This window comes from Phodopus roborovskii, unplaced genomic scaffold (assembly GCF_943737965.1).
Source record: "Phodopus roborovskii unplaced genomic scaffold, PHOROB, whole genome shotgun sequence".
Taxonomy (NCBI): Eukaryota; Metazoa; Chordata; class Mammalia; order Rodentia; family Cricetidae; genus Phodopus; species Phodopus roborovskii.
In genome coordinates, this window is record NW_026126648.1 from 12,416,483 (window position 1) to 12,443,530 (window position 27,048).

A 27,048-nucleotide genomic window follows, 5' to 3' on the forward strand; every position below is an offset into this window, starting at 1 on the left:
AATTTCCATAAGGTTGTCAGCTCCACTTGTTGGGGGGGCAATTAAGGAAGTTATGAATACTAGGTGGTTTATTGCATGTAAAACACGTAGAAACACTGGGTTATGGGTCCCAATTTTAACCCAGGGGTCTTGGTGTGTGGGCTTTCCACAGACAGCTTCCTTTATGCACAGCTGACATGGGACTGCCCAATGCTCAATAGTTAGTAATTAGTTTTTGCTTTTTCTTCAATATGCTTTCCTCCCTATGTTAATATCTATACCCTTATAACTAAAGATTAATCTTAAAGCTTTGTTATGTATGTGCTTTTATAACTTAAAGTATGACCCAGAAATTTAGAAATTATTATTATTATTATTATTATTATTATTATTATTATTATTAGTGCATTAGTGTGTGTGTGTGTGTGTGTGGTGTGCCTGTGTGTAAATAGGAGTGATCATGCTCCTCCCACTCTGGGTTCTTGGATTAAATGTAGGTTGTCAGGGCTACGTAGCAAGCACCTTTATCCAATAGGTCATCTTGCTGCCTGTAAACATACCAAAGAGTTGTTATGACTGTTGAAAATTAGCCAAGAAGCAAAGAATCCACAAACAGTGAATCTCTCTGTACAGTTTTGACAAGGGCTTTTCCCAACTTGGGTTAATAAGGTATGGGTACAATAAGAAGTTTTATTAACTCAGCAAAAAATGAAAAAAAAAAAAAAGCCAGTACTGTGATTAGCAATCTGAACTCAAATATCCCATCTTTATTTGTGTGGTGTTCTTTGAAGATGTGTAATAACACCAATTGTTCCAGGGTGCTTCCGCTGACGTGCTTTATCCCTTATAAGTCCGTTCTTAATGTGGTTAATTTGGATCAAGTTATATCTCTCCTTGGGTCATATGCTTATTTCGACTTCTGCTCACTCTAAGGGAAGCTTTTTTTGAGAACACACGAGGATATGCACAGACAGTTCTCAAACTTATTTTAGCCCAAGACCATCCTTTTCTCTGAACAATCTCATGTCAGTCTAGGCTTCTTAGTTTTTTCTTGCACTGGGTCTTGTTGCAAGTGATGTCTCAGAGACCAAGAGTCAGATTGTAGGAAAATGGGTGGGGAGTCCCAACCCAGTCCATGGATGCCCAACTAATGAGCAAAGCTCAAAGGTGGTTTTCCAGTTTCCACTCAGGTCTTTGACTAGTTGCTAGGGCTTAGTGTATGGATTGCAAATGGGAAAAACCTGAAAAGTAGCTTGATTTATTCACATATTGGTTTGTAGAATTTATTTTTTGATGCAGCTCTTTTGAACATGGATGGTCTCCTGCCCCGGAAATGGTGGTGGTGGGCAGCAGGGAGATGCGTTTTCTTCATCCTCACTTAACTCTATGTCTGTTGGCACGTCACAGCCCCTAACCTAGTTCATTTGCACGTCTACCCTGCCAGGTGGATATTATTTTTGACTAGTTTTGCGATTGTGATTATTTGCAATTTTCAAAGAAGTAGGTCAGCTAAACCATCCTGGTTCTAATAGCTAGGAAGCCTAGGACACAGGCTTGCCCTAGGACAGCCTTGTCTGCAGGAGCAAATTTCATCAGTGACATAGTACATAGCAAACCTGGGCAGCTAATCTGTACTACAAAGCAGAGAGCTTGAGAAAGAAGGGGACCCGAGGCAGACTGTCCCTGCTGCTTCTCCCTCCTTCTTCCTAAAACCTAACTCCCCAATCCTCAACTAAGACAGCTAGGGAGGTGTGTCATATGTCTGCAGCAAAGCTAGGGTGCCGAAATCCAGATGTCCCATGTTCCAGTTCTAAGTTCCATCCCCATCTTTTGGTGGCCAAGCATACCCCGTAAATTACATTTCCCTCTGACAGTTTCTGCAGAAAAGAGCACAAGTAGCTACGTCCATTTATGGAATCACTTCTACTGAAAACACCATGGGCCTGACACCATTCTGCAGGCTGGAGAATGCAGGACAGAAACAAAGCTCCTGATGCCAAGAAGCCGATCCTTGCATTGAGGAAGAAAACAAAAATGAGAGATTTGTGGATTCCATTGGGAAACACAGAAAAAGCAGTCAGGATAGCATTTGGTGGGTTTTGCATACCACTAAGGTGTGGCATTTACTTACTTATATTTATAGCATCGTAAAGTCAGGTAAACTAGGGAGTTGGAGTCCAGTATTCCAAATGGAATTTATTTTCAGAACTCATTTTTTTTCTACTTCAACCCTCATAGGCTTTTCTAAATGCTCTAGAAACTTCCACAACATACATCCTGAAAGCTGGGGTCTCAGAAATGGTCAAGGCTCTTTTGATGTCCCACTAGTACGCTTGGAGGGCAAAACCCATTTCTTACTCAACCGTGTAGAATATGGTACTGAACATAGTAAATGATCAATAAAAGTTTCAGAAAGGAGACCGGGTGGGAGCTTCAATGAGGGTCTGGCACTGTCCTGGGGTGACTTTGGATTTACTGTTGTGTCTTCTGAAGAAAAGCATAGGCCTTAATGTGGCTATTGGGTGGGATCCAGAGGAAGAAGACAGAAAAATTCATTTGTCTGAGCTTCTTCCGTTCTGCTGGAGGGCAACATCAATCTTTCCCTGCTTCTTAATTGTTCTTATAAGGAATGAAGGCTCATTCCTGAAGCTTTCCAGTGATGGCAACAACTTAAGGTTGTCATAAGCAGAACAGCTTGATGGTCAGCAGGGAGGCCACAGTGTCTCCGTCAGGGCACCAGCATTGGGGGACCATGGAGAAGGATATAGTGAATGGTGATTTTTCTCTACCCCCTCTCCTCTGACAGGCAGCTGGGAACCTTCTTCATCCAGTCTGGCACCAGAGCAGACAGTCTTTGGATGAAACTTTTGCTTAAGAATTTGGGGGAGAATTGTACACTAACCTGGACATTGCCTCAGCCTCTGCCTGCTGTGGGTCCTCTCATCTCTTGGGATCAGCAATCTGAATGTCCTTCAGCTACATCCTTTCTAAAGTGCTTTCTAGAGGAACAAGACAAGCACTCAAAGAGAGACAAACAGACTGATGTGGAGGGCCTGCATTCCCCTGAACTTTTCAATTTTTCACAATTGTTTTAATAACGAGAGTTGTTGTTGCCTTAAAAAATATCTTCAAGAAAATCCACTGGTATAAGACAGTTGCTTCTGTCGTGTGTGTGTGTGTGTGTGTGTGTGTGTGTGTGTGTGTGTGTGTGTGTATGAGGCATTGGCTATCTGTTACAACCATATCATTGTATAAAAAGTGCCTATTTGATCAAATCATTAAAAAAATAAAAATGACAACTGTTAGTCTGGTTGTAAAATCAGGTTTTCCATAGATAAAAGTAGACTCAAGACAACAGGGTGGGGGGAACCAAACAAACAAAACAAAACCCCAAAGCCACAATCTTGAATGTATTCATGTTAAATAACCACCCTTTCATAAATACACAACCATTGAACTTCAAAGTACATCTTAAAAATCTCCCCAAATATGTCATCAAGAATTAATTTGTAGCCTGGGCAATGGTGGCACACACCTTTAATCCTAGCACTTGGGAGGCAGTCAGGCAGATCTTTGTGAAACGGAGGCCACCCTGGTCTACTAAGCAAATTCTAGGACAGGCCCCAAAGCTACAGAGAAACCCTGTCTCGAAACACGCCCCCCCCCAAAAAAAAAAACAAAACAAAAGAACTAATTTTAGTTGACTTGGTGTTAGTTTGTCTTGTGAACTAGAATTTGATCCATATTTGAAGCAATTAATTTAAAAAGTAACTTCATACTACTCACCCCTTCCCAGAGCACCCACACATGTATGCTAAGTAGGGAGCCACAGTTTTGGTGGTGGTGGATTGTTTTATTAGTTAACCCATCCCCTTTTCTTGCCCCCTTTGAGATACTTGCTGCTTTTGTCTTTGCTTGTTAAGTAAATGACCTACCTGTCTCTTTTCAGGACAGTGACAACCTCTGGTGGGATGCGTTTGCCACTGAGTTTTTCGAAGACGATGCCACGTTAACTCTTTCATTTTGTTTGGAAGATGGACCAAAGCGATACAGTAAGGACGAAGTTTATTTTCTTAGTATTCTCTTGTTTTTGTGAGCATACGAAAACAACAAAGGTCTGAGTATACTACCCTGAACCGACAGTCTGACAATAATGCCTCTGCCCCCGACACAGCACTTGCTTCCCACTAAGCCACTGTCACTGTGTGGCAGCCCAGGTCACCCTTGGGAGATTTTATTCTGAGGCTTAGACTGTTTCTGCATTTGGTGATTTAGAGGGTGGAGAAAATATGCACCAAATTTTGCAATATGTGGGCAGCAGAAGGATGAGGGTTTGGCATGTGTTTTGTCTGTGACCCTCTTTTATCCCTGAGGGTTCATGCTTCTGCTTGTGTAGGTTTCCTTAAAGAAAGAAAGAAAACCCTTACCATCACAGAATCAGCCCGGTCCTCTAATTCCTGATTATCTACGATCTCAGGTATCTGACAAGTGCTATCTTTTGTTTTGGGTAGGGCAAGCCAAGGCTGCCTTGAACATACAGTTTGGGATTAGTGTTGACAGAATTATAGTTCCTTGTCTTTTTGGCTAGTGATAACTCTGTAAAGATTCCAAAATTACAGCCAATGACACCTTGGGTAACAGCTGATCTGCCCTGATTAGGTTCAGCCAACTTGTCAGCCATCAGATTTGCTGGTTGTATTATCAGCCCAAAAGCCGTAGATATATCGACACAGAAGCAATTAATGTCCACTGAGATCAGAGAGAGACATGCCTTCAAAATCAACAGTACTCATAGGAAAGAACCTGTCAGAGGGGAAAACAGGGTCACCTCACAAACTCAGAGATAATGATAGAATTTAAGCCAGATGAAGCAGTCTGTTCAGAACACGATAGGTGCTAGGCTCAAGATAAACATGGTTCAAGACATTGACATCAGCTGAATATGTTCAGAAGTCACTAGGAAATGATGTGTCTTTGTTTTCAATATAAGGGTGCTTTAAAGGATCTAGTACTATCTGGATCTATTGTGTGACAAATTAACTTACCATGCTAAGATAAGCATGTAATGATTTTCTGGGTTAGCAAAAAACAGACCCTATCATCATGGGTTTGTTATTCTGTGCTAACTTGTTCTACGGGCATCTATTTAGGATTTTGGTGTTGTGGGATATTCTGAATGAAAGGGTTGGTATGCCAGCCAATGGTCTGTAGTGTCTGGTGCCAGCACTGGTATTCAGCATCATGGCAATTCAGCCTTTCCCTTGCGAGTGCTCCAAGCCACCGCAGGTCCTACAGTAGCATTGCAGAAGGTATACGGAACTGAATAATCTCAGCGGTGCAACAATTTTTCCTTCCCCTGCTGCCCAGTCAGTGGTGACTACCCTCTGAGCTGACTTGTTTATTCGTTCAGTCATTTGTTTATTTTCTGAGGCAGAGCACAGATAACTTAAGGTTATTGTTATTTTATGTTCCTGGGCTTTGCCAGTTGGAGAACCCACAAGGGCCTGCTCAGAGAATTAACTAGAATTACAGTTTTAAAGCCTGCACCAACAAAACAGATCGTTGTTCTTCCCTCTGTCAACCTAGTACCCAGACATCACCCAGGGTGAGGCAGAACCTGTGCTAGTGAGAAGTCATATGTCCATACACACGAGGAAACGCCTGACTGGGAACCATCACTGTCCAGGTTTCTTTGTTTCTCTGAGCCAAAATATTTCCCAAGTGGAGAAGAGAAACAAAGATGATTGACAGGCTGGAGCCGAGTCTCATCAGCAGCCTCGCTGACAGCCCGGTGATGTATGCACCCGGCTGATGTGCAGACCAGTGACAGCTGATTGACAGCCCAGGACTGGGATACAGAGAAGATGAAACTTGCCTAGAACATCAGACAGAGTGTTTATGTGGTACTCCCAAGCACTGCCACTTTAACCCATTCTGGATGCAGGTGCAGTATGCCCAACTGGGAAGATGCCTGTCTGTCCCTGGACTCAGAGCTGAGGTTTTTCCTTCATGACTGCCAGGGAGGAGAACTCTTTGCATTTCTGATAGGAAAATAAGACTTGCCTAATATATATATATTATTTATAGGAAAATTTCCCCAATTACCCTTGTTAAACAATAAGAAGTAACCCTAGGTAGTTTATAGCATTTCTTAGAATAGCTTATTCCTGTCTTCATCTGTGTCCTTGAGGACCCTTGCAGTTATAAATGTCCTACCTGTGTGCTACCCCAAACCCAGAAAACGTGTTTGCTCCCTTAGATTTTGTCTGTTACCCCTGTTCTAATGCTAAGTCCAGGTGGGTGGAAGTGTTTTGAGAGCTAAATTCTCAGGCTGATGCAAGAATGTACACAATGTAGTCAGTCTTCAGTAGTATTCTGAGTGAGTGAACAAGTCAATAGACATTTAGGGATATATTTAGCTCATCAAATGGGATGGGTGGCAAAACAAGGCTTAACCCAGCTTTCTAACCTTTCAATACTAGACGAATTTGATCCATAGTCAGTGCTCTGCTCTCATTTTCAAATACTCCAGGATGTATTGGGATCTACTCTAATAAAAAAGAAAAAAATCCAGTAGTGTAATAATTTTGGCAAATGATTATACTGTGGATGACACAGTGGTTTTTCCTTCCAGAAGCCTCCTCTGTCCTTGTGGCTCAGCCTATGTAGCTAGTCTCCCAACCTCACTCTACCCTGGTGGGCGGGGCTACAGATGGCATGTGACTGGGCAGAAGAGATTCATGTGGAAATTGCCAACCTATTTGAAGGAGAGTTCGTGTAGCACTCAGTGTAGGGAGGTGCAAAATTGAGCTGTGTGAGCTCACCTTCAGTCTCCTGGTCTGGTGTGCAGGTAGAGGTTTGCATTTTCAGGGGTGTGGGTCTCAGCAGATGGAGGTGTAGATTCAGCAGAGTCTCCTGAGGGAAGCGGATTATGGGTAGGTAATTCTCTCTTCAAGTTGGAAAGGTGAGCCTTCTTTTGTTTTGTTTTGCTTTGTTTTGTGATACCATCACACAGAGCCTTGGATGGTTTTGGTACTCCCTGAGAAGTTGTAGGTGACTGCATCCATCTCCTAGGTGCTAGGATTACAGGTCTGTGCTACCAAATCTCTTTTATATGGTGCTGAAGATGAAACCTGAGGCCTCAGACACTTGAAGCTCCACCCTCTATCCTAGCCCAAGAATCCCTTTGGATTTTTGTAAAGAGGGATTACATGGAAGTCCAGCTTGGAGGGGGTGGGGCATGGGTGGAATGAGGGGGTGGGGAAGTTAGGGAGTAGGGGTGGGTGGGGAAGTTAGGGGATAGGGGGTGGGCAGTAGTGTCACTAGGCCTCATGTCTGATAATTATAAAGTCAATTGGCCAGACTACTGTCATTTTCTCCTCTCTCTCTCTCTCTCTCTCTCTCTCTCTCTCTCTCACACACACACACACACACACACACACACACACACACTCACACACACACACACACAGCCCATCCCTGCATTGCCCCGTAATTAAGGGAAAATAAGTGACTTCATCAATATACCTATTTTTGGTAACAGATATAAGGGTCACAAATAGTAACAATTCTTTTATTCAAGACCGAGAGCACAGGAAGTCAGTGATACACACCGGTAAAGCCTTCATGCCGGCTGTGTGACTCTAACCCAGTGTGGTGTGTTGTTAGTCCCTTCCCTGCTTAGGGCCAGAAGATCATGCTAAGTTGATCACCCACTGATCAAAGAATCTTGCTTTTCTTTGCTCCTCTTAGGCAATGCAGCAAAACTGTGTTGTCTGCTCTGTTTTCTCATTCATGGCTGTCACAATCACCTGAGTGACATGTTGCTGGGATCCTTCTCAGCAGACAGCCAGTGCCAGCCAGCTACATTCTTAAGAAATATGTATATGGCTCACGATTCATTCAAGAAACTTTCTTTTTTCTTTCTGGGGCGTGATTTTGGAGAAAGATCCAGAGGACCACGTGGTGTGTATGACAGAACCTGTTTTTCATGAGAAACGGTAACCATAATACTACTGTCTTGGGTTGCGCCACATGAGGTGGCATAACCAAAGAGCCTAGGACTATTTGTAGCACACTCACCGGTGTCTTTTATTGCGGACAACAATGACAAGCCTTGACCTGCATTTTAGTAGGGACTTGTCGCCCGCAGTGTAGTGCTGAGGCCCCCTGGGTGGGTGGGATCCCCCATGGCCTCTCTGCTGTCCAGTTCCAGGCGAACTGCAGCCACAAGGAGGTTTGACTTCTCTCTGCCCCCAGTTGCCCAGTAGAGCCACTCCCACTTCCGGTGTTTGCTGCATTGGCCAGAAGAGGAAAGAAAGCAGGAAGAAGCCTGAAAGCACAGCTCTGTGCTTTGCAGCCAGAGATTCCAGAGCGGTTAATTAACTTAGTTAAAGTTGGGGAAGGGTGAAATAAAGTGAGAAATGTCATCTTGCTGGCCTTCCTCATCCGAAAAGGGACTTTTAGGTTGATCCCTGAACACAACCCAACTGCATGGTTTGGAATAAGACGTTTTGGAAGCATCAGTAGCGTCCGCGGAAAGTGGAAGTTTAGTGAGAAGATACATCAAAAGTTCTTAGCCGCCCTTCAAGACCCATAACAATGTTTCAGGAATCTTAGCCATTACTATTAGATTGAAAAACAATGAGCCTGTTTCTCCCTCTAGATCAAAACCAGGACATTTGGGCAAACTTTTGGTTGATGCTTTAACTGTTCTAGGCTGAGGTTTCCAGGCGTTGTCCCTTATGCAGAAGTCATCCCTTCCTGATTTCACATCTGGTCTAAAATGAAGATGTGTGGAAGGATGTCCACCTTCAGGGTCACAACCAAACACTACTTTGTATCTGTTAGGAGGACATCTCAATTTCAAAATGGGATGAATACAGAAAACAATTTAGGAATGCCATGCCCACCGTTGCCTTTATTCTGCATACTCACCAGGTCTCATTAGGTAGCCTAAAGAATTGCCCCTCTGTGACTCAGTCATCACGGGCCCACTTTTTTCCCCCATTTACTCCTCCATCTTTGTTTTTCTTCTGAAAGCTCCGATGGCTTTGCAATGCTAACTAAATTCTTCAGGCTTGTCTTGAAATGTGTATTTTTATGTGTTATGGATACAGACATATTCCCTTAAGCTGTAAAAATTTTCTACAGTCCAAGTAACCTTGATCTCTCTCATCACTGCTATTGGTTCATCTCATCCTCCCTTACGTATATTGAGGTTGTAGTCCAGGAATTCTGAAAACCCTTCCTTTAAAAGTTTCAGTGTCCTCCTGAAACCTAAACGTACAGTTTCATGTGGCCAGTGGCTGTAGGTCCTGAACCACCTCAAGAGACATATAACAGCTTGTCTTAAGGATTCAGTCCTTAAAAACGTGATTTCATTTCCTGAAGAATATTTGTCTTTCTCCCTCAAAGTATCAATGTCATGTTCCCAATTCACATGGGATTGTTATGTGTCTGATTGAATCTGTTTGATTTCAGTTTCTTTTATCTGCAAACCAAGATATTAGTCATGACCACATTACATAGTATTATGAAATGCATGTGTGGTTAGTTCAATGCCAGCCTAGATGCAGAAAGGGGACATGACTTCATGAGTTAATGAGTGTCTACATAAGTGAATGCATTAATCCTGCGGCATGATAGGAATTTGGAATCGAAATAAAGGTGGATTTTCACTATTCATCCCACCACTTGGCACAGAGCAGAAGGATGTCTGGCTTTGGTTAGCTTGAGAATCAGGCCTGTCTTTCTAGGCCAGTTGAGAGAGGAAAAAAAAAAGAGATAGTAATTATTAATGGAAGAGTAATATATCAACAATCAACCCCCAAATTACTACAGTTATGGGGCCTGCCCATCAACAGTTGTGATGCACAGGTCCCATTTTGAGAGAAAAAAAGTGCTGGTTTAAAAAATTACAGAAAAAATAAAAATAAAAATAAAAAAATACTGAGTGCCAGTAACCTGGTTGGTAACTTGTGGTAGTATCTCTTTTACCAGTATCTCAAAGAAATGAAATTGCCTTTCATTGCATTTACAACTTCATCTTTGATGACAGGACTCAGTTCCTCAGAGCTTCCCTTGATGATTAATGACAGGAATGCATACTTGTCTGTTTCTGTGGCTTCACTATTGAAGAATGATGGAGATGTCCTTGTCTCAGAGGCGCTGGGCAGTTTGAGTTACATTAAGTAGTTCTTGTTTCTCTGGTCCCTTATGTGATTTTACTGAGCTATCCTTTTTCAACTGCAGAGTTCATTAAGTGTTGGCAGATTTGAAGCAATTTAAGTTGGGATCAAGAAGGTTTCTATTCAGTGTTCATTTGTTACTTTACTAGTTCATTGTTTTGTTTGTTCATTCGTCCACTCACTCATTCATTCACAGCCCAGAGTTTCTGCTGTGTGTCTGAGAATGGTGGACATCTTTTGGAAGGAAAGAAGCTTAGCATAAAAATTTAGGGGGGTTTGTATCATCACCTTAAATTACTAAAATCAGTAAGAGCCTTAGACAATGTATTCTTGTGGTGTTAATGGAAAGTCTGAGTATTCATTAAAAAATTACTTCAGAGAAAGCCTGCAATAATAGATGAACTGACAGGATGCTGAAGGAGAAAAAGGGGTGTGAGCATCTTCCCATTCATGGTTTCACATTGAAGGTACCACAAGTTACACATAACAATAGATGGAGGGACACTCCATCCTCTCATCTCTGACAAATGCTACACAATTGACCATATGATATAATGGCCAAGAGTCCTTTGAATATATTTAAATAGGAGATACAATTGTCCCATATTTATGACTGGTCTTTTGGGTTTGTTGAGGTTTTATTTTCCCTCTATCTGTTATAAATCGAGCTTTCGTGACTCTGAGGTGGTTCTTGTTTTATAGTATGAAAACTGCGAAGTACATAGATTTAAACAAGTCAGATCTCTGACTGCCTTCAGCATCTCTGTTGGGAGGCCTGAATGAAGTGGGGGGAGAAAAATGGCACTGTGCATTTCCTGGAGATTCTGTGACTGTGGAATCCTGGTGCAAAGCATTCCTGGCTTTGGTTTATTATTATTATTATTATTATTATTATTATTATTATTATTTTATTTAATTTTATATAACAAAGTCCAATTAAATGAAAACAAACATTAATACACAATCCTGGCCTTGGTTTTATGGAGGAGTTTCCTACCTTTATATCCTCCCTAAGAATCTCAATCCAAAATGGCTCTACCCATACTGAGTCATGGGAAAGGCAAGATGAAATGCCTGCTTGTTAACGTGACAGACCTTCCCACTGGCACTTCTTTCTAGAAAATAGGAGCTCTGCACCATAAATGATGTTGGAAAGAAGAAACTATCCTGACCCTCCTAACCATGAACGTTTTAGTCTGAAGCTATGGGTGCTGGGTAAAATGTTAGTCTAGTAATGTTGTACTTGGGTTATAATCATAAAGGTGCTCCTTGGTTCACAGTGGGATTATGTCTTGATGATCCCAACTATATGTTGAAAATAAAAATATAACAACAACAAAAAAACCTCACCCCTGAAAAAAAAAGTATTGCTTAGCAGCATCACACACACCAGGCTTTTTCTTTTGGGTTACCAAGCAACTCCCAAATCATGACATGGAGACTTTCTGTTCATTTTGAATATTCAGCCTTAGCATAGCTCTTTTCTTGCTGGCACTTATAACTTAACCTGCTTTTTTGCCTTTCATTCTTTCTGTATATCTTACTTTCCTGCCGTCTTCACTTCATGTCTGGCTATCTGGTAGCTGCCTGACTTCTGGCCCTAGGTATGTCCCCATCTCTCTCCTAGTTCTCTTCTTCCTCTCTTAAGCCTAGAGTCCTCCTCTGATTTATTCTCTCTGCCTGCCTGCACCACCTAGTCCACTTCTGCCTAGCTATTGGCCATTCAGCTCTTGATTAGGCTAGTTAGGTCCCTTAGAAAGGACAGGTGAGACTAATGAAACACATCTTTACATAGCTGAACATACACCCTTACATCTTCAAACAAACGCAACGCATCTTCACACAGTTAAAGTGGTATTCTGCAGCATAAACAAATGTAATGCATCTTTATATGGTTAAAGTAATTTCTACAACACATACACTCAGGGTATTGGTTGTTCTCCCTCACATCATTTGCCTTGACTGCTTACTTTTGCTAGCCCAGGAAGCAATTGGAGTCCAAATTTCCAATATGCTTTCTACTGATTGCCTGCCTCTGTGTCCATGCTGCTAAGTAAGCCATCTTAAGACAAAGTCAAAATCACCCTCTGTCCATGCAAAGATCACAGTTAAGTTTGTATCCTGCTGTTTTTCTTTGTTAAATATTGCATCCTTGTGTGAATGTCCCAGTTCATGTTCAAATATGAAATTGTGAAAATTTAAGAACAGCTGAATGAGACTAGAACATGACACATCATAGGAAATGCATTGTATTCACTAAAACCCTGCTTCTGCTTGTGCTTAGCTAGCTGTGAGTTCCCTTCCAAGGAACACCTCAGCAGCAGAAGACAGAGAGAAATCCCAGTCTGCCTGAGTTGAAGTTCTGAGTGTATTATAAGGTTTCCACAGGTTGCTATGTTATTGGGTGGGCACTGAACATGCAAACAGGTGTGATCTCTGTCCTGTATTAAAGGAACCTGCAGGTTAGCAAGAGTGGTAAAGATACACACATAACGATCAATTCCAGTGCAATAGTAACAACACTCTGAGAATGGAACAGGGAATATACAAGGAATATATTAAAATAAGATTATTCAAGGGTAGGAATAAATAGAACACAGACTTGTCATATTTGATGCATAACATGATAACTGTGGTTGGCTTTACAGTATTTTGTCTTAAAAATTTCCCGAGAGCAACCATTTCAGGTACATTCATAGTTACAACAAAAATCAACATGTATGGAAATTGCTTTATTAATTTTCTTAACCTTTGGTTTCAGTGTATTTTTATATCAAAACATTGCTGTGTGCCTTAATTAGTAAATATTTTATCATGTTATCTTGCTTCCAGGTTTCTTCCTTATTTGTCTTTTCTCCTCCTCTTCCTTTTCTTCTTTCTCTTCTTTATGTTGTTAGGGATCATATCCAGATCCTTGCACAAAGTAGGCAAGTACTCTATCCCTGACCTACATATATAGCCAGCGAAAATAATGCTTTGTATATATGATTATGGACTAGATGAGTCCTCTAGCACTGTTATAGAAACACAACGCAACATGTGGTGTTACCTAGCTCTAGGCACAGTGTAGCATCCATGATTTCCTCATGTTTTAAAACATTCAGACTAACACAATCCCAAGTTGCTGCAACTCATCTTGTATTGGAATATAAGACAAATCATAGAAAAACTTGCAGATTTATAGAGAGAAACACGACTTGAGGTTCAAATTTTAAACTAACCCAAGTACACCCAAGGCACTAGGGCTGATAAATTCTATAAATGTTTTGGACCATGCCCAACTGGAGTGTTTGCCTACATAACGTGTGATTAAGTCATGAAGTTGTATAAAATAAGTAGTTCTGAGCAACGAGGAAGCAACTGCTTGCATCTTCTTATTGAGTGGATCTTATTAGACATAATTTCATGGCAAAACCCTATTTATTTACTTAGCCTTCTTCAAGGATGGTCTATGTGTCATTTTCTGTGCCCTGGATACATAAAAATGAATGGATAAAACCTTATTCCCTGGAGATGCTAAAGAACTAATCGAGCCATTACGTCAAAGAATTACCTCTTAGCAAGCTTTAGCCATAACTTTTCTTTATTTTGTGTTGTTTTGTTTATCTCTACTTTGAGGCAGGGTCTCCCTGTGTAGCCCAGGCTGTTCTCAAACTCACCAACCCTCAGACTCAGTCTCTTAAGTGTTGAGATTACAGGTGTTTCCTCCAATATTCACCAGTAACATCTTCCCATGGAGATACATACCTCTTGCCTCTTGCTATGAATCTTTAACTTAATTGTCAGAAAGTACTAGAGTGAGCATGTCAGTTTGAAAGATCCTTTACCACACACTCAGGTAGAGTGCAGTCTTTATGCCCATGTCATGTTCTCAAGTGGTAAATATACCTTGCACATACAGATAGAGTAAAACAAAGCATTCATCGAAGTCAGGTTAAATTAGTTTAGTCTTACAGCATCTTGATATGCCATATTTTATTGATATCCATGGGAGCCCTGCCCTTCTCTGAACAGAAAATGAGAAGGAATGGATGTGCGGGGCAAAGGGAGTTTGGGGGAGGGAATGAGAGGAGAGGAGAGGAGGAAAAACTATGGTCAGGATGTAAAATAAATAAATTAAAAATTGTTTTAAATAATAAAAAAATAGTATTCTTCTACAAGTACAGTAGGGTGCACTACATTAAGGCTATAGAAATCGCATGACAAAATTACCTATCAAGACATGTTTCACAAGTCACTATTCAATCACAGAAGTCCTGTTAGAGTATTTGCATTTAGGAATTTACAGTATTGTGCTTCCTTTCAAAGAGCATCTACTTCATACAACTGTTATGCTGTACGTGTTTGTTTTTATGATGGTCTGTCTTTCCTCAGTGCTCTCTTTAACCCAGTTTTACACGGAAATATATATATATATATATATATATATATATATATATATATATATATATTTGTATATATCTTTGTTTTCCTCACAAGTCAGGAGGATGTGAACTTGACAACTGACATTTATGCGAACATTTCAAAGCTCTAAAGGAATAAATGAGGCCATTAGATCATGGTGTTAGAACCATGCCATTTTGTGAACTAGAACACAGTTATACCATTATCTGGAGTTCCCCAAAGCAGTACATTTACCTTCCCCTTCCTTATTTATGCCTACACTTGAATAATCTTGCTTTGCATATTGTCCTTAGTGTCATTTTGTAAACTATGCCATTGGGCATGTCAGGATGGATTTGCCTTGATGATGGAAACACATACCAGCTTTCAGTATCTAAAGGTATGATCAGCCCAGTGTGAACCTTTTCCCCACTCACAGATAGTATCTCCACATCACATTCCTGTCCCTCACACAAACAAACCCTGAAATACTTTCCACACAAAGATCAACTATCTTATGTATATGCTTTCCGATTTAATAGATTCGTGGACATATTCCACAAACTGAAGTCAGCTACCTACCTGAGAGATGCAACTGTCCATCGCAAACTTCCTATGAAAATAATTATGGTGACACAATTGTGAAGAACTTCCAACATTTGGTACAGCCTACTACACTCACTTCTTTTCAGTTAAGGAATTTAGGAAAGTTCTACTCTCCAGCTTTGAAAAAACAAACAACTAAGTAATCAACTTTTTCAAGGCTGTTTGTATTAAAATAGGAAAACATCACATGCTTATCTGTTGCCTTTCTATAGGACTATGAAAGAAATGGTAAGCAGTATTTGACTGATTATGCAAATAAACTGAATCACTCCCCACCCTTAGACTCTATATGGGATTGTAGTCTCTGCAAAGGCTGTAGTGCTCAGAACTCTATATTTTAAAGACAGGCCCAAAATCAGTAATTATGAGAGTTATTATTCAGGTTCTCTGCAGCGTGGCAGCCATTTTTCACTTGATAATTATCCTGTTAAACTACTGTCAGGCCAGCACTATGCCTTATTTAAGAAAATGGCCCACCAGCCCCGTGTGAGGGGGCCCAGTGGTGGAGCTGTTGAGAGATGTATCTGTGCAGACTGGTCTGCAGCATCGTCCCATTGGCATTAGGTGCAGACATTCTCGGAGCTCTCATGTTTGTTTCTCATCAGTTGTATGCAGCATCTTTCCCCAGGCTCTACCACATCTCTTGGCTGTTAATGGTTCCATTGTCTTCCTCCCATTCTTAGTTGTCAACCAGGGCAATGTTTAATTGGCACACAGGGTTGGGGAAGATAACCCATTCCCGGGAACGTAAGAAGTACATGTGGTCCTTCATGTTATCAGTGGCTTTTGTCTAAGAAGAGATGCAGGTATGGGTTCCAACATCAGTTCAAATTAAGTAATTCTAACTATGATATAATAATTTTCATAAAAGCAATCAGGTAATTTTATTTTCAGTATGAGGCAGAGTTGAGGTCTATATCAAGAAAAGTTTTCATCACAGATTTAGGCATAGATTTGAGAGGAGAGAAAAGCCCTCAAGGAAAGACCGTACATACCCCAGACATGAGTGCTGCCTTCTCAAGAGGCAGGGACTCAATCACTGCATTCTTATCTTTGGTTGTTTTGCGTGCAATAGCGAACTCTGGACCTGGTTAAGGAGTTAAAGGGACAGATGTTCTAATGATGGCTTGAAGTTTGGAAAAGTCCTTGGTAATTTAGGACTGTCTGATTAGGGCGCATGTGTGAGGAACTGTGTTCTGTTCCTCTCTGTAGCCTGTGTGATGATACTTAGTGACAGCATCGGGGAACCCCACTGTCAGTATTAGCTGTGCAGAACTGAATGGCAGCCATTATCTCACGCCATCCTCACTGCCTGTCCCAAGCACGTGTTGCACTTCACACTTGGTGTGATGAAGAAAGTGTGATCCTTGGGGATGTCGGTCCTGACACTTCTTCCCTGGGAGCCTGCTTCATGGCTCCTTACCACTGCACAACCTGACATCGGTAAACAGAGAAACTCTTAAACTGTTGCCTGCTCCAATCCTAAAAATGGTGCCCTCACCCTCTTCACTCTCTCCTCCCAGGAACAGCACAGGTTAAGAATATCTAGTTCACCGTGGCCCATGGGTACCCCAGCTCCCCTTTCTTTCCCCAGTTAGCTGTGGACTTGGACTGCTGACATCCTCCTGACATGGAGGCTACAAAGCTGACATTTGTAAGTTTTCTTCTTCCACGCAGTATGGGCCCCTCCATATGTCTTCCACAGTAGCTCCCTATGTTTTCAGGGAATCTGAAGATTGATTCCCTTCCAAGTCCTTGTTGTTGGCACTTCCTCAAGCTTCCCAAACTGCCAAGCGGTGAACTTCAAATTAGAGGAGCTGTTACATTTGTCATTACGAATTTGCTCAACTTTCGATAAATTTGAAGATTTATGCTCATCCCCAATGGGCTCTGAGATTATCTCCGAATCTCAGAGAGTTCGCGCCTGACTCCCTTTTCACTGTTGTGAGTATAAGAGTTTTCAGTTGCCCTGCCAGGGCTCAGGGTCGCTGCCATTGTCCCATCCTGGAGCCATTTGGACAGTCAGGGTCTCCAATGTAACTCACCTCTGTAAAGTCACACAGGGGGGGGGGTCCTTTCTGTACCACGTGCTGTGGGCACCCTTTCCAGTTTTCACAACGAAAGCACACACCGAACCCTTCCTTCTGAGGCAAATAGACCTGGGTTGTGAATCAGACAATCCTGACTTGTGATCGTATCAACTTCAACAGTGACGATTCTGTATATCGAGCCTCTGCTCTCCGATCCTTACTATTTCCAATGAAAACTGTATTTACCTATCTCTAGCATGACAGTATTTATAAGCAACACACATGTAATTCCAGGTGCTTGAAGACAATCAACAGATCATAACTATAGTGATTATTTGTATGTAACATCCTGAAGTTGTTTCAGGTCTGCCTTGTTCAGGGCAACCCACCTCTTTAATTCTCCAAGTGGACTTCACATCTCCATATACATATTTTATTACTGTTGTTACAAGACGCAAGACCCCAGTTCTTCCTGACTTGTGAAACAATGTTCTCTGATCTCTTTTTTCCATTGTGAATGATGAAGAAGAAAGAGTGATGGTGTGGGCTATATTCTATTGCATTTTGTTCTTTGACTCATCTTTGAAAGAGTTCCTAGTCACACCCAATTGGAGTCACTAACAGCTTGGATTCAGTGACACCCAGAACATGGGATGCAACCTATCTGATGGCTGTTTTAGTTTCCCATGGCAGCCTATCGATGGCTACATACTCCTGACTCATGTATATTTAGCTTTCCTGGGTTAGGAGCTCAGGGCAGGCAAACTGGAGACATGAAGGTTCATGGTGTTAGTGAAGGCTGAGGTCTAGCTGAGCCTAACAACTGCTGGCGGAATTGTAATGTAACATTGTTGACAGCTCCTCACGACAGTTAAGGAGGAAAGCCCTCATGTTAAAAATGATTTTTAAAAATTTATTCTTTTGAAAATTTCATACTTGGATACCATGCATTTTGATCATATCTACTTCCCATTCTCCCTGAAATGCCTCTTAACACATAGTGCACCCAATTTCATGTCCTCTTTTTAAAAAAAGAAAGAGAAAAAAAAACTTAACTGAGTCCACTTAATGCTGTCCATATGTGCATGGGTGTGGGGTCATCCTTATGGGACATGGGTGAACTACTGGTTCTTATCCTCTGTTCAAAGAAACATGACTCTCCCTGCAGCCACCGACTGCCAATAAGTCCTCAGGTGGGGGTAGAGCTTCATGATCCCTTCCTCATTCCATGGTGAAATTTTTAACTGACTCAGTCTTGTGCAGGTAGTCACACCTGCCCCTGAAGGCGTGAATACAGCATCCATGCCATGCATGTGGCACAGAATTTGCTCGAGGTTACACTCACAGGACTACTGAAAGTCTACTTTGTGTCTTCCACACAGCATGGGACTTTTCTCTTTCAAGGCTAGCAAGGAAATTGCCTCAATGCCATGACTTTAAGTGTCAACCGCTTACATCAGGCCAACTCAAGGGTCCAAGGGTCTTTTTTTTTTATCCCCTCCTCCCCCATAACAGAACTTCATTACATAAGCAAAATCTGTCTCCCATAGGAGGTAACAGGCACAGTGTGGTCTGCTACCATCATAGCCACAAGTGCCTCTGCTATCAACCAGAAGGGATTATGGGGGTGCTAGCCTCCACACTGGGAATATTGGAGACCCTGTAGGCATGAACATGACATATTTGTGCCTGTATTATAACACATGAAACCCTGAGAAGCCTCACAAGACACACGTGTCCTTTGAATCCCAAGAAGATAAGCCACTCATGAGGTTAAACAGAAGAGGAGAGCAACTAGGAAGGACAGAAAGGGCGTCTCAAGGGAGGCAAAGAAGTTACCTAGGGGAAATGCTTATTTCTTTTGTTTGGTTGGAACTTGCCTTTAAGAAGCTATTCTAGGTTTTAATTGGTTCAGGGTTTATTTAGTTTTTTAGTGTGTGTGTGTGCTTGTGTGTGTGTGTGTGTGTGTGTGTGTGTGTGTGTGTATGTGTTATGTCTGCTTGTATCAGTGTACCATGTGCATGCAGTACCTGCAGAGGCCAGAAGAGGGCAATAGATCATCTGGAAATGGCGTCACAGATGGTTTTGAACCACCTTGTGGATGCTGGAAACTGAAGTTGGGTCTCTCCAGCCCTGCTCTCAGGTCATAAATAGACTGGGATGCTGTGAAGCCATGGGGTCTTTAGCATGCACACTAGAGGCCCTGGGGCTCTGAGAGCACGTCATGCTCTCTCATATGGTGTTGGAAGACGAGCTTGGTCTAGCCACAGACCTTTGGTGTGAAACTCTAGATGTATACTTCATGCTCACCCTTGAGACTCCTGAAAGGTCTGGGTAGGTTTCTTTGTTTGTTTTGTTTTTCTTTCTTTTCTACACTTGATGTCAGCAAATTTCAAGACACTCAAGTGCCTTGCAAACTGCCTTTTTTGGGGGAGCTTTGCCACTGTGTAGGTAATAGAACTGAGAAGTCTATAATGTTATCCACGTTAGGTAGACAGCAGTCTCCAGTTACGCTGTGGAAGCAAAGGTCTGCTTGCCGTTCATGTGTTCTGGGCCACTCATATTTTAAAATGGTGAAGGTTAATGAGATAAAATGAACACAACCATCACTAGTTACCAAGGGGTACCCAGAGGAAGGGACCGCTCCCAAATCAGCTCGCTTCAGTATCCACTGCCCAGCCAGGCAGCTGTCTCCTTGGACATGGTCATTGCCTACTTCCTGTCTCTGAGCTGAGCCAGGGTCTGTCCACCTGGATACCCTCAAGTCATACCTGCCTCTGGGGTTGAGTGGGCTTTTGTGACAAGTACTATGAGCAAAATACATGGGCTGACACACGTTCGAAGTAGGGAGAGCCTTCCCGTAGTCTTTGCAGGAGATAATTGAGGATGGAGGGGGATAACCTAACGCACACCAGGAAGATGTACATGATCGGGAAATCTATCTCAAAGGGTAACTGTGCCTTGTAGGTGAGATAAAACAAAATCACTCGTATGTGGGCTGAGCAGCTAGAAGGGCATGTGTATGGGATGGAAGGATGTCTATTGGTGTTCTAATTGTCCTTTGAGCCTTCACAGCCCACTTTGTTCCCTAGTTCCCTCTGCAAGAACCTCTCCCTTCTATCTGTGCCTGCCTGGGGCTGGCAGCATACATGTCATGCCATACCTCTCACATGTCTTGCATTATTTCTGGTATCATCTTTACATCGTATGTGGGTTTTGGAGATGTCTGTGTTTTTTGCCTCTAAATCACCAATAGCATTTTGCTGGTCCTGAGTGCGTCTATTAGATGAATAAGAACTAGTTGGAAGTAATAGAAGTAACAGTAACAAGTTAATGGGCTGTAGTGCTATAAAATATTTTTATTACATGTGGTGTGGGGGGTGGGGAGTAGAGAGAGGGGGGGAGGAAGGGAGGAAGGGAGAGAAAGAGAGAGAGGAGGCCAGATGACAACTTGCTGGGATCTGTGCCCTTCTTTCCTCAGGGTCAAACTCAGGTCTTCAGACTTAAAGGCAAGTAGGTACCTGTACACAAGAAGCCCTTTCCCTGGTCTGCACTGATCTTTCTAGAGTGTACTTTTCCCACATGAGATGATTTTAGGACAACAGCAAGCAGCAAGTTCAGTATCACTAGAGACATCAAACTGCTGTAATTCTGTGTATAAATATATGGATTACCAGCTAAGAAGCATCCGGCCAACTTGATTATAACCACGTGTAATTACCAAATTACGTTCCTGATTGCTTCGGAGAGGTAGAGCTTGGCTTATGTCCACATTCTGGCTGACAATCTTTGCAGGCCATTGAATTCTGGGCGGCACTGCATATTTTGCTCTCATTAATGGAAGTTATAGTTATCATCAGAAGGAGACACCTTTTTAAAATCATAAATAAAATACGTGGGTTACATTATGGAAATATTCCAAGTAATCATTAGGGCTGAAATTCTGTCAACCTGTCAGTGAAACTGTGTGTGTACAATATAGTAAGGCGTCAGGACACAGTAATTGTATCACTCCATATAGAAGAAAAATGTATATTCATATTCATGAGTAGAATGTCATCCAGGGGACAGCCCCCCCACACCCGCCAGTAGCAATGAGCAACCAGAGTGGCTATGTTCAAGAAGTCCACAAGTTATATTGGACAAGTGTCATATTAGCAGGAGACAAAAAAAATATCAAGCCTATGCGGAGTGTTCCTGAGTTAGTGCCTGGCATGCTGAGTTGAGCAGCAGGAAGAGCAGAGGGTATAGAGGGACAATCAAAAGAACAGCTCACGCCAGTGGAGGCCTGGTGGGATTGATCCATGGCAAAGAACAAAAGATTTGCAATGTAGCTAAGCAACTGTTACCAGAGAACTCACTGTGATAGACACCTAGAAAACCTCCAGGGCTCGCAGATGGCACGTTCAGGGCAGTGTAAAGTCAGGAATATATCTAAACGCAAAGAGATGAAAGCCAAATTTAACAGCTGGCTGTCTACCAGAAGACGAATGACGGGAACTGTCAGGTAGAGAATCAAAACCAGCTGATCTCTTTAAAATGGAAGACACCATGGCGTGTTGCTACTGAAACAAAACCAAGGCGTATTTATTGAGGTCTCGCTGTAAAATCTCCAGGAACTCCTTCCCATCTCCAATGCTAAGCTGCACTTTTGTCTTCCCATTAATCACATGAATTGGACTCTGCTACTAAAAATTCTTTGTTTTGTTTTGTTCTGCTGAACATTTAAACCTCCCTCCTTTAACCCGAGAAGTAAATACATGCTTTCAATAGATTTTAAAGTTGAAAGTTTGGATTCAGATATAAAAATCAGTTATTCCTTAAAAATCAGCTGTTTTAAAGCTGTTTTTGAGACCCAGGGCCAAACATTGGGCTGAGCTTGAGTGTACTGCTGGGGAGAGGGAGGAGGGATTATAGGAGCCAGGGAGTTCAGGGACATCATAGGAAACCCCACATCCATGGATAACTTGGCTCATGGGAACTCACAGAGTCTGAATCAACAACCCAGGAGCCTGCATGGGGCCAATCTATGCCCTCTGAATATGTGTGGCAGTCATGTAGCTTGGTCTCTTTGTGGGACTCCTGGCAATGGGAGCTGGGGCTGTCCATGGTGCTATGGCTGGCTCTTGGGAACCTGTTCCTCATGCTGGATTGTCTTGTCCAGCCTGAATGCAGGTAGAGGTGCTTGATCTTATGGCAGCTTGATATACCATGTTTTGCTGAAGCCCATGGGAGGCCCTGCCTCTTTCTCTGAGGGAGTACAGAGGAAGGGTGGATCGGGGAGGGGAGAAGGAGTGAGAGGAGAGGAGGGAGGGGAGGCTGTGGTTGAGATGGACAATTAATTAATTAAATTTTGAAGAAGGTGCTCTATTTTATTTCCTGGCTTTGTATGTGCTGTCCATGTCTTCAAGGAGTCCCTGTAACATGAAAATGCAATTAAAATGCAGTTAAATCACCAAAAAGAGTTTCTGAAGCCAACACAGGAGGCATCAAAATCCTGTAATATGATAATTTAGGCATGTATTAGATTGTTTAGTTAAACAAAGTACGTTTAGGAGAGTTGGAAGATGATCTTCTTTCTCTCCTACCCCCTCCCAGCTCCCTTCATCCCCTTTGCCCCTTCCCCTCTTTCCTCTCCCCCTCGCCATCCCAATTGCTCTTTCTGAACCTCTTTTATCACAGAGGTCAAGAGACAGACGGTCCACATGATAGAGATTTTCCCAAATTGTAGGAGAATTAGACCCAGAATTCAAAACTACTCCCTTTATCAAAGGACTCAAAATTCCTAGAAATATCAGCCAACCAGAACTGCGAAGATTTGCATAAAGCCTTAGTAAACAATCTAAGCTGGGAATTTATTCAATATGGGATCGCAAATGTTATTTTACCCACTCACATATTCATTGCTTCTACACTGAATGCTGCTAACAGTTGTTCATTAGTTTTCCAAATGTTCTCCATCTTCTGTGACTTAATACATAGGAAACAGGCTTTTCACTTCCTTCCTGAACACCTCTGGCAGCCTTAAAAGTCTGCATAGGTTTTGTGAAAATTAAAAGTGTCTTTACAATCGACACAAACCAGTATGGATTTTGTCTAGCAGAATCCAAATTAATTTTATCGATTTACGAATGGCCGTCTAAGTCGTAAAGGCTAAGTGGTAGCTTCTAATCTTGGACTATGCATCTGCGTACCGTAAGGGCTGAAGAGAAGTAATTTCCAGAGCTCAAAGCTCTTGCATGTTTTAAGGGAAGAGAGGGAACCAATGGGCAGTGAGGACCATTCTTGCCCAGAGCACACTGTAATCAAGTTACAAGAGGAGGAAGCAGGGGATATAAAGCCGTGGTAGATGGACTGCTCTCTGCCTGCTAGCCACAGAGAGGGTTCTTCAGGTCCTTGAACCCTCCTAGGGTTCCAGCCCCATGGGTGATTGCTCTTTTACAAGAACTTACAAGGGCTGGGGTGACAGATCAGTCAGTAAAAAGTCATATTTTGATTCCCAGAGCCCCATTAAAACAAGTCAAGCATGATGGTAGGCTTGTAACCTCAGCACTGGGGGGGGGGGCTGATACAGGAGGATCCTTAAGTGCTCACTGGCTGGCCAATTTAATCCGCATCATGCTTCAGACCTTGTCTCAGAAAATCAAGGTAGATGGTCCCTGGCATATGACACCCATAGTTGTCCACTAGTGTCCACACATCTGTACCTACACACCCATGCATATGTAACTGCATATGTGCGTACATGAACACACTGAATCTCTCCCTGTGTGTAACACACACACACACACACCTCACGAGAGGAATGCAGTTCAGCCTAGGGAATAAACTCCAAGGCTGCTTTACCTTGAATGCCAGCCTAAGGTTGTCTTCTCCAAGAGCCTGCAGCACCATGTGCTGCATGTTCAGCAACCCTGGAAAAGTGGCCAAAATCTGTGTGGTGAATGAAATCTAAAAGGACACAGCACGAACAGGTGTTTGTGTTTAATGTCCCCTCATCACATAGCACTGGTTGTCCCCATCCTTCAGCATTTCAGGGTTTCAGCACAAATCCTTAGAAGACAGGGACCAGCTCTTCCTTATCCTTTGAGAGAAAGATTGAGCAGGAAATGTCACTCTGGGTGTGCATGTTGTCCAGGGGGAAAGAGGAGAGAGAAGGAGGAACCCTAGTGGGAGGGAAGGAGTGGGGCAGGAGACAGTCTTAGGAAGGTTTCCCAATAGGATGAGTTGGGATAAAGAGCCAGGAAATAGCGATCCTCCATTTAACAATGGTTGCTAAGAAGTGTGTGTGTGTGTGTGTGTGTGTGTGTGTGTGTACGCACGTGCATGTTATATGAATTTAGGAGCACATGTGCAGTGGTTTGTCTACACATGTGTGCACATGCATTTGGAGGTCAGAGGTTGACTTCCCCTTGTCGCTCTCCATCTTAGCTAGTGAGGGAAGGCGTCTAGAGAACAATACAACTGAACCTAGGAGACAACGCTTTGGCTAGATTGACTGGCCAGCTTATTCCAAGAATGTGTGACAGGAATCTGAACTCTGGTCCTCCTACTTGTAAAGCGAGCACTTTACCCCCTGAGTCATCATCTCCCCTGCGCTTGCCCGCTGGAGTAAATTTTAATGAAACTCCATTTTTTTTTTTCAGTTCAACCAATTCTGAGTGCCAGGTACCCTTCCATGGATGAGAGATTGAGTGTGTGACATTTTTAGTGATTAACAGAGTTGGTGTGTTCCTTTAATCGTATTCATTCATTCTCTCATTGGCTCATTTACCTAATCATCAAGAATGATTCAGCGCTTGTTGAACCTTTGTGTCTGGCCCAAAAACTTTGTCTTAACCAGCAGTTTTTATCAGATGCCTTTAGTGTTGTAACGGTCACCATTGAAGGAGAGAACCTGCCAGGTGCCATGATGTATGCTCAGAGTGTTAGCTAACACTGTCATTTATCCAGACCAGCCATTCTTCTCCTTCACTTTACAAGAAAACTGAGACGGAGTCAAATCTGAGCTGTGATTTTTGTTTTCATTCTCAGCCCAAGCCCCGTTTTCTTTTTCCTGGGCCAGGCTGCCTCTAAAATCTTGTGCCTTTCCCTGCAGCTTCTTCTCTCCCAAACACTGAGGTTTTTTTTTTAATCCATTATATCTGTTACTACTAATAACAATATTTTTAAAAAGTAAGCCAATATGTGATGATAGAGTGAGATGTAAACATGGTAATTAGAAGCATCAGAATGAAGTTAATTATTGCCTTGATGGCTAGGGTGGTTTGTGTACAGTAGTGGAGACAGCATCCAGCCTTTTTATCAGAAGACAGTATTTCCACATGGCCGCCAAATTACCACAGAGCTGATTGGATGAATGGGTCCCACAAATGACTGAGCCTGGATTCTTTGGTACCAGACAAACCATCTGTATTCAGTGCCGTTGTTGCTTCATGGTATCTTCCTGTGCATCCCCTTGAGGCAGATGGAGGAAACTCCAAGTTGTTAAAGCTTCATTGTTTCACCCAGATACTCACTTGTTGGACCCATCGCTTGATTCCCAAAATCTAGGCTGATTCATAGATAGAATTGATTGGTGCCCAATGAGCTTCCAGGGGCTGAAGAAAGGTCTCAGATGTCAAGAACACTTGTTCTTGCAGAGGACCTGAGTTCAGTTCCTATTACCTATACTGGAGAGCTCATAACCTCCTGTAATTGTAGCTCCAGGGGAACTGATAGTGTCTTCTGGCCTTTACAAGCACCCCCAACTTCTCTCTCTCTCACACACACAAATGAAAATTTAAGAATAGTTTAAAAAAAAACTAAATAAAACAAAAATGTCCAGATCTGCATGAAAATCAGATCTGGACATTTACTATACTATCCCAGCCTATGTACTATTCTAACCTCAAAAAGCCTTTCCTTTAAAAAAAAAATTACTAATGGTTGGCCATCTGTTCAAATTCATTCTAGGCATGCAACTTACCATATCTTCCTCATTGTTAACTTTTTTCCTTTCCTTTCCTTCTTCCTTCCTTCCTTCCTTCCTTCTTTCTTTTTGAGATAGGGTTTTTTCTACATAGCCCTGGCTGTCCTGAAACTTTCTATGTAAACCAGGCTGGCTTCTAATTCAGAGATGCACCTGCCTCTGCCTCTTGAGCACCGGGATTAAAGGCGTGCACCTCCATGAATAGCACAAGTTAACTTTTATATCCCTCTGGTTTGTCTTGCCATTGTGAATGACCAGGTTAGATGTCAGTCATTCTTTTCTTGCTGTCTTCTAAGAAGTAGGAACGCACACTGCGTCCCAGGGCACAGGAAGCCTCCTTTGATTTGTTGCTCCGTCCTTTATGAGCTGTAAATTTTAATCTGAACTCTGTTCGATTTTAAAAGGGGCTTGAGTCAAATGTTTCTTGGTTCATAGTTTCGTTCCTTTAACAGTTTTCACAGAATTAGTTTCAATCAGGGCTGGCCCCCCCAGGACTGTTTGAGCAAGTTTGATCTCTGAGTAAGTGACCTCTGCAGCATCCCTCTGCCGCAGCTTCTCCTCTTGTCCTTAAACCTCAGCTAATGTAGAGAAACAGCACCCATGCAAAATGAATGTACTTGCATTATTTGGTTTTCTAACTATGTAGTGCTCATTTTTAACGTACATTGGTTTACTTTGTGGCCAAACCCCATCTCAGAAAAGAAAGGGTCCCATAAAGTGTCCCCCACCTTGGGCCCTACCAGCTGATGCTTCAGAAGTATGTGTGGATGAGAAATCATTTTGGGCTCTCAGCTATCACCATTAATATAAAACTTTTTTTTTTTGTCTTTGGCAGTTTCTCATAGTTTCCAGTTTGACTTCTCTATGGAACTAAAGTTATGGATGGTAA

The 27,048-nt window shown here is 42.3% G+C and overlaps 1 protein-coding gene across 14 annotated transcripts in view; it reads left to right on the forward strand.

The window, feature by feature from the left end:
* Positions 1–27,048, forward strand: part of Ldb2 (LIM domain binding 2) — a 335,390-nt gene that overhangs the window by 131,933 nt on the left and 176,409 nt on the right. For all 14 annotated transcript variants that reach the window (XM_051174052.1, XM_051174049.1, XM_051174051.1 and 11 more), the window contains exon 2: positions 3,929–4,031. In XM_051174052.1, coding sequence (XP_051030009.1) covers positions 3,929–4,031 — 103 coding nt within the window. The remainder of the gene's footprint in view (positions 1–3,928; positions 4,032–27,048) is intronic.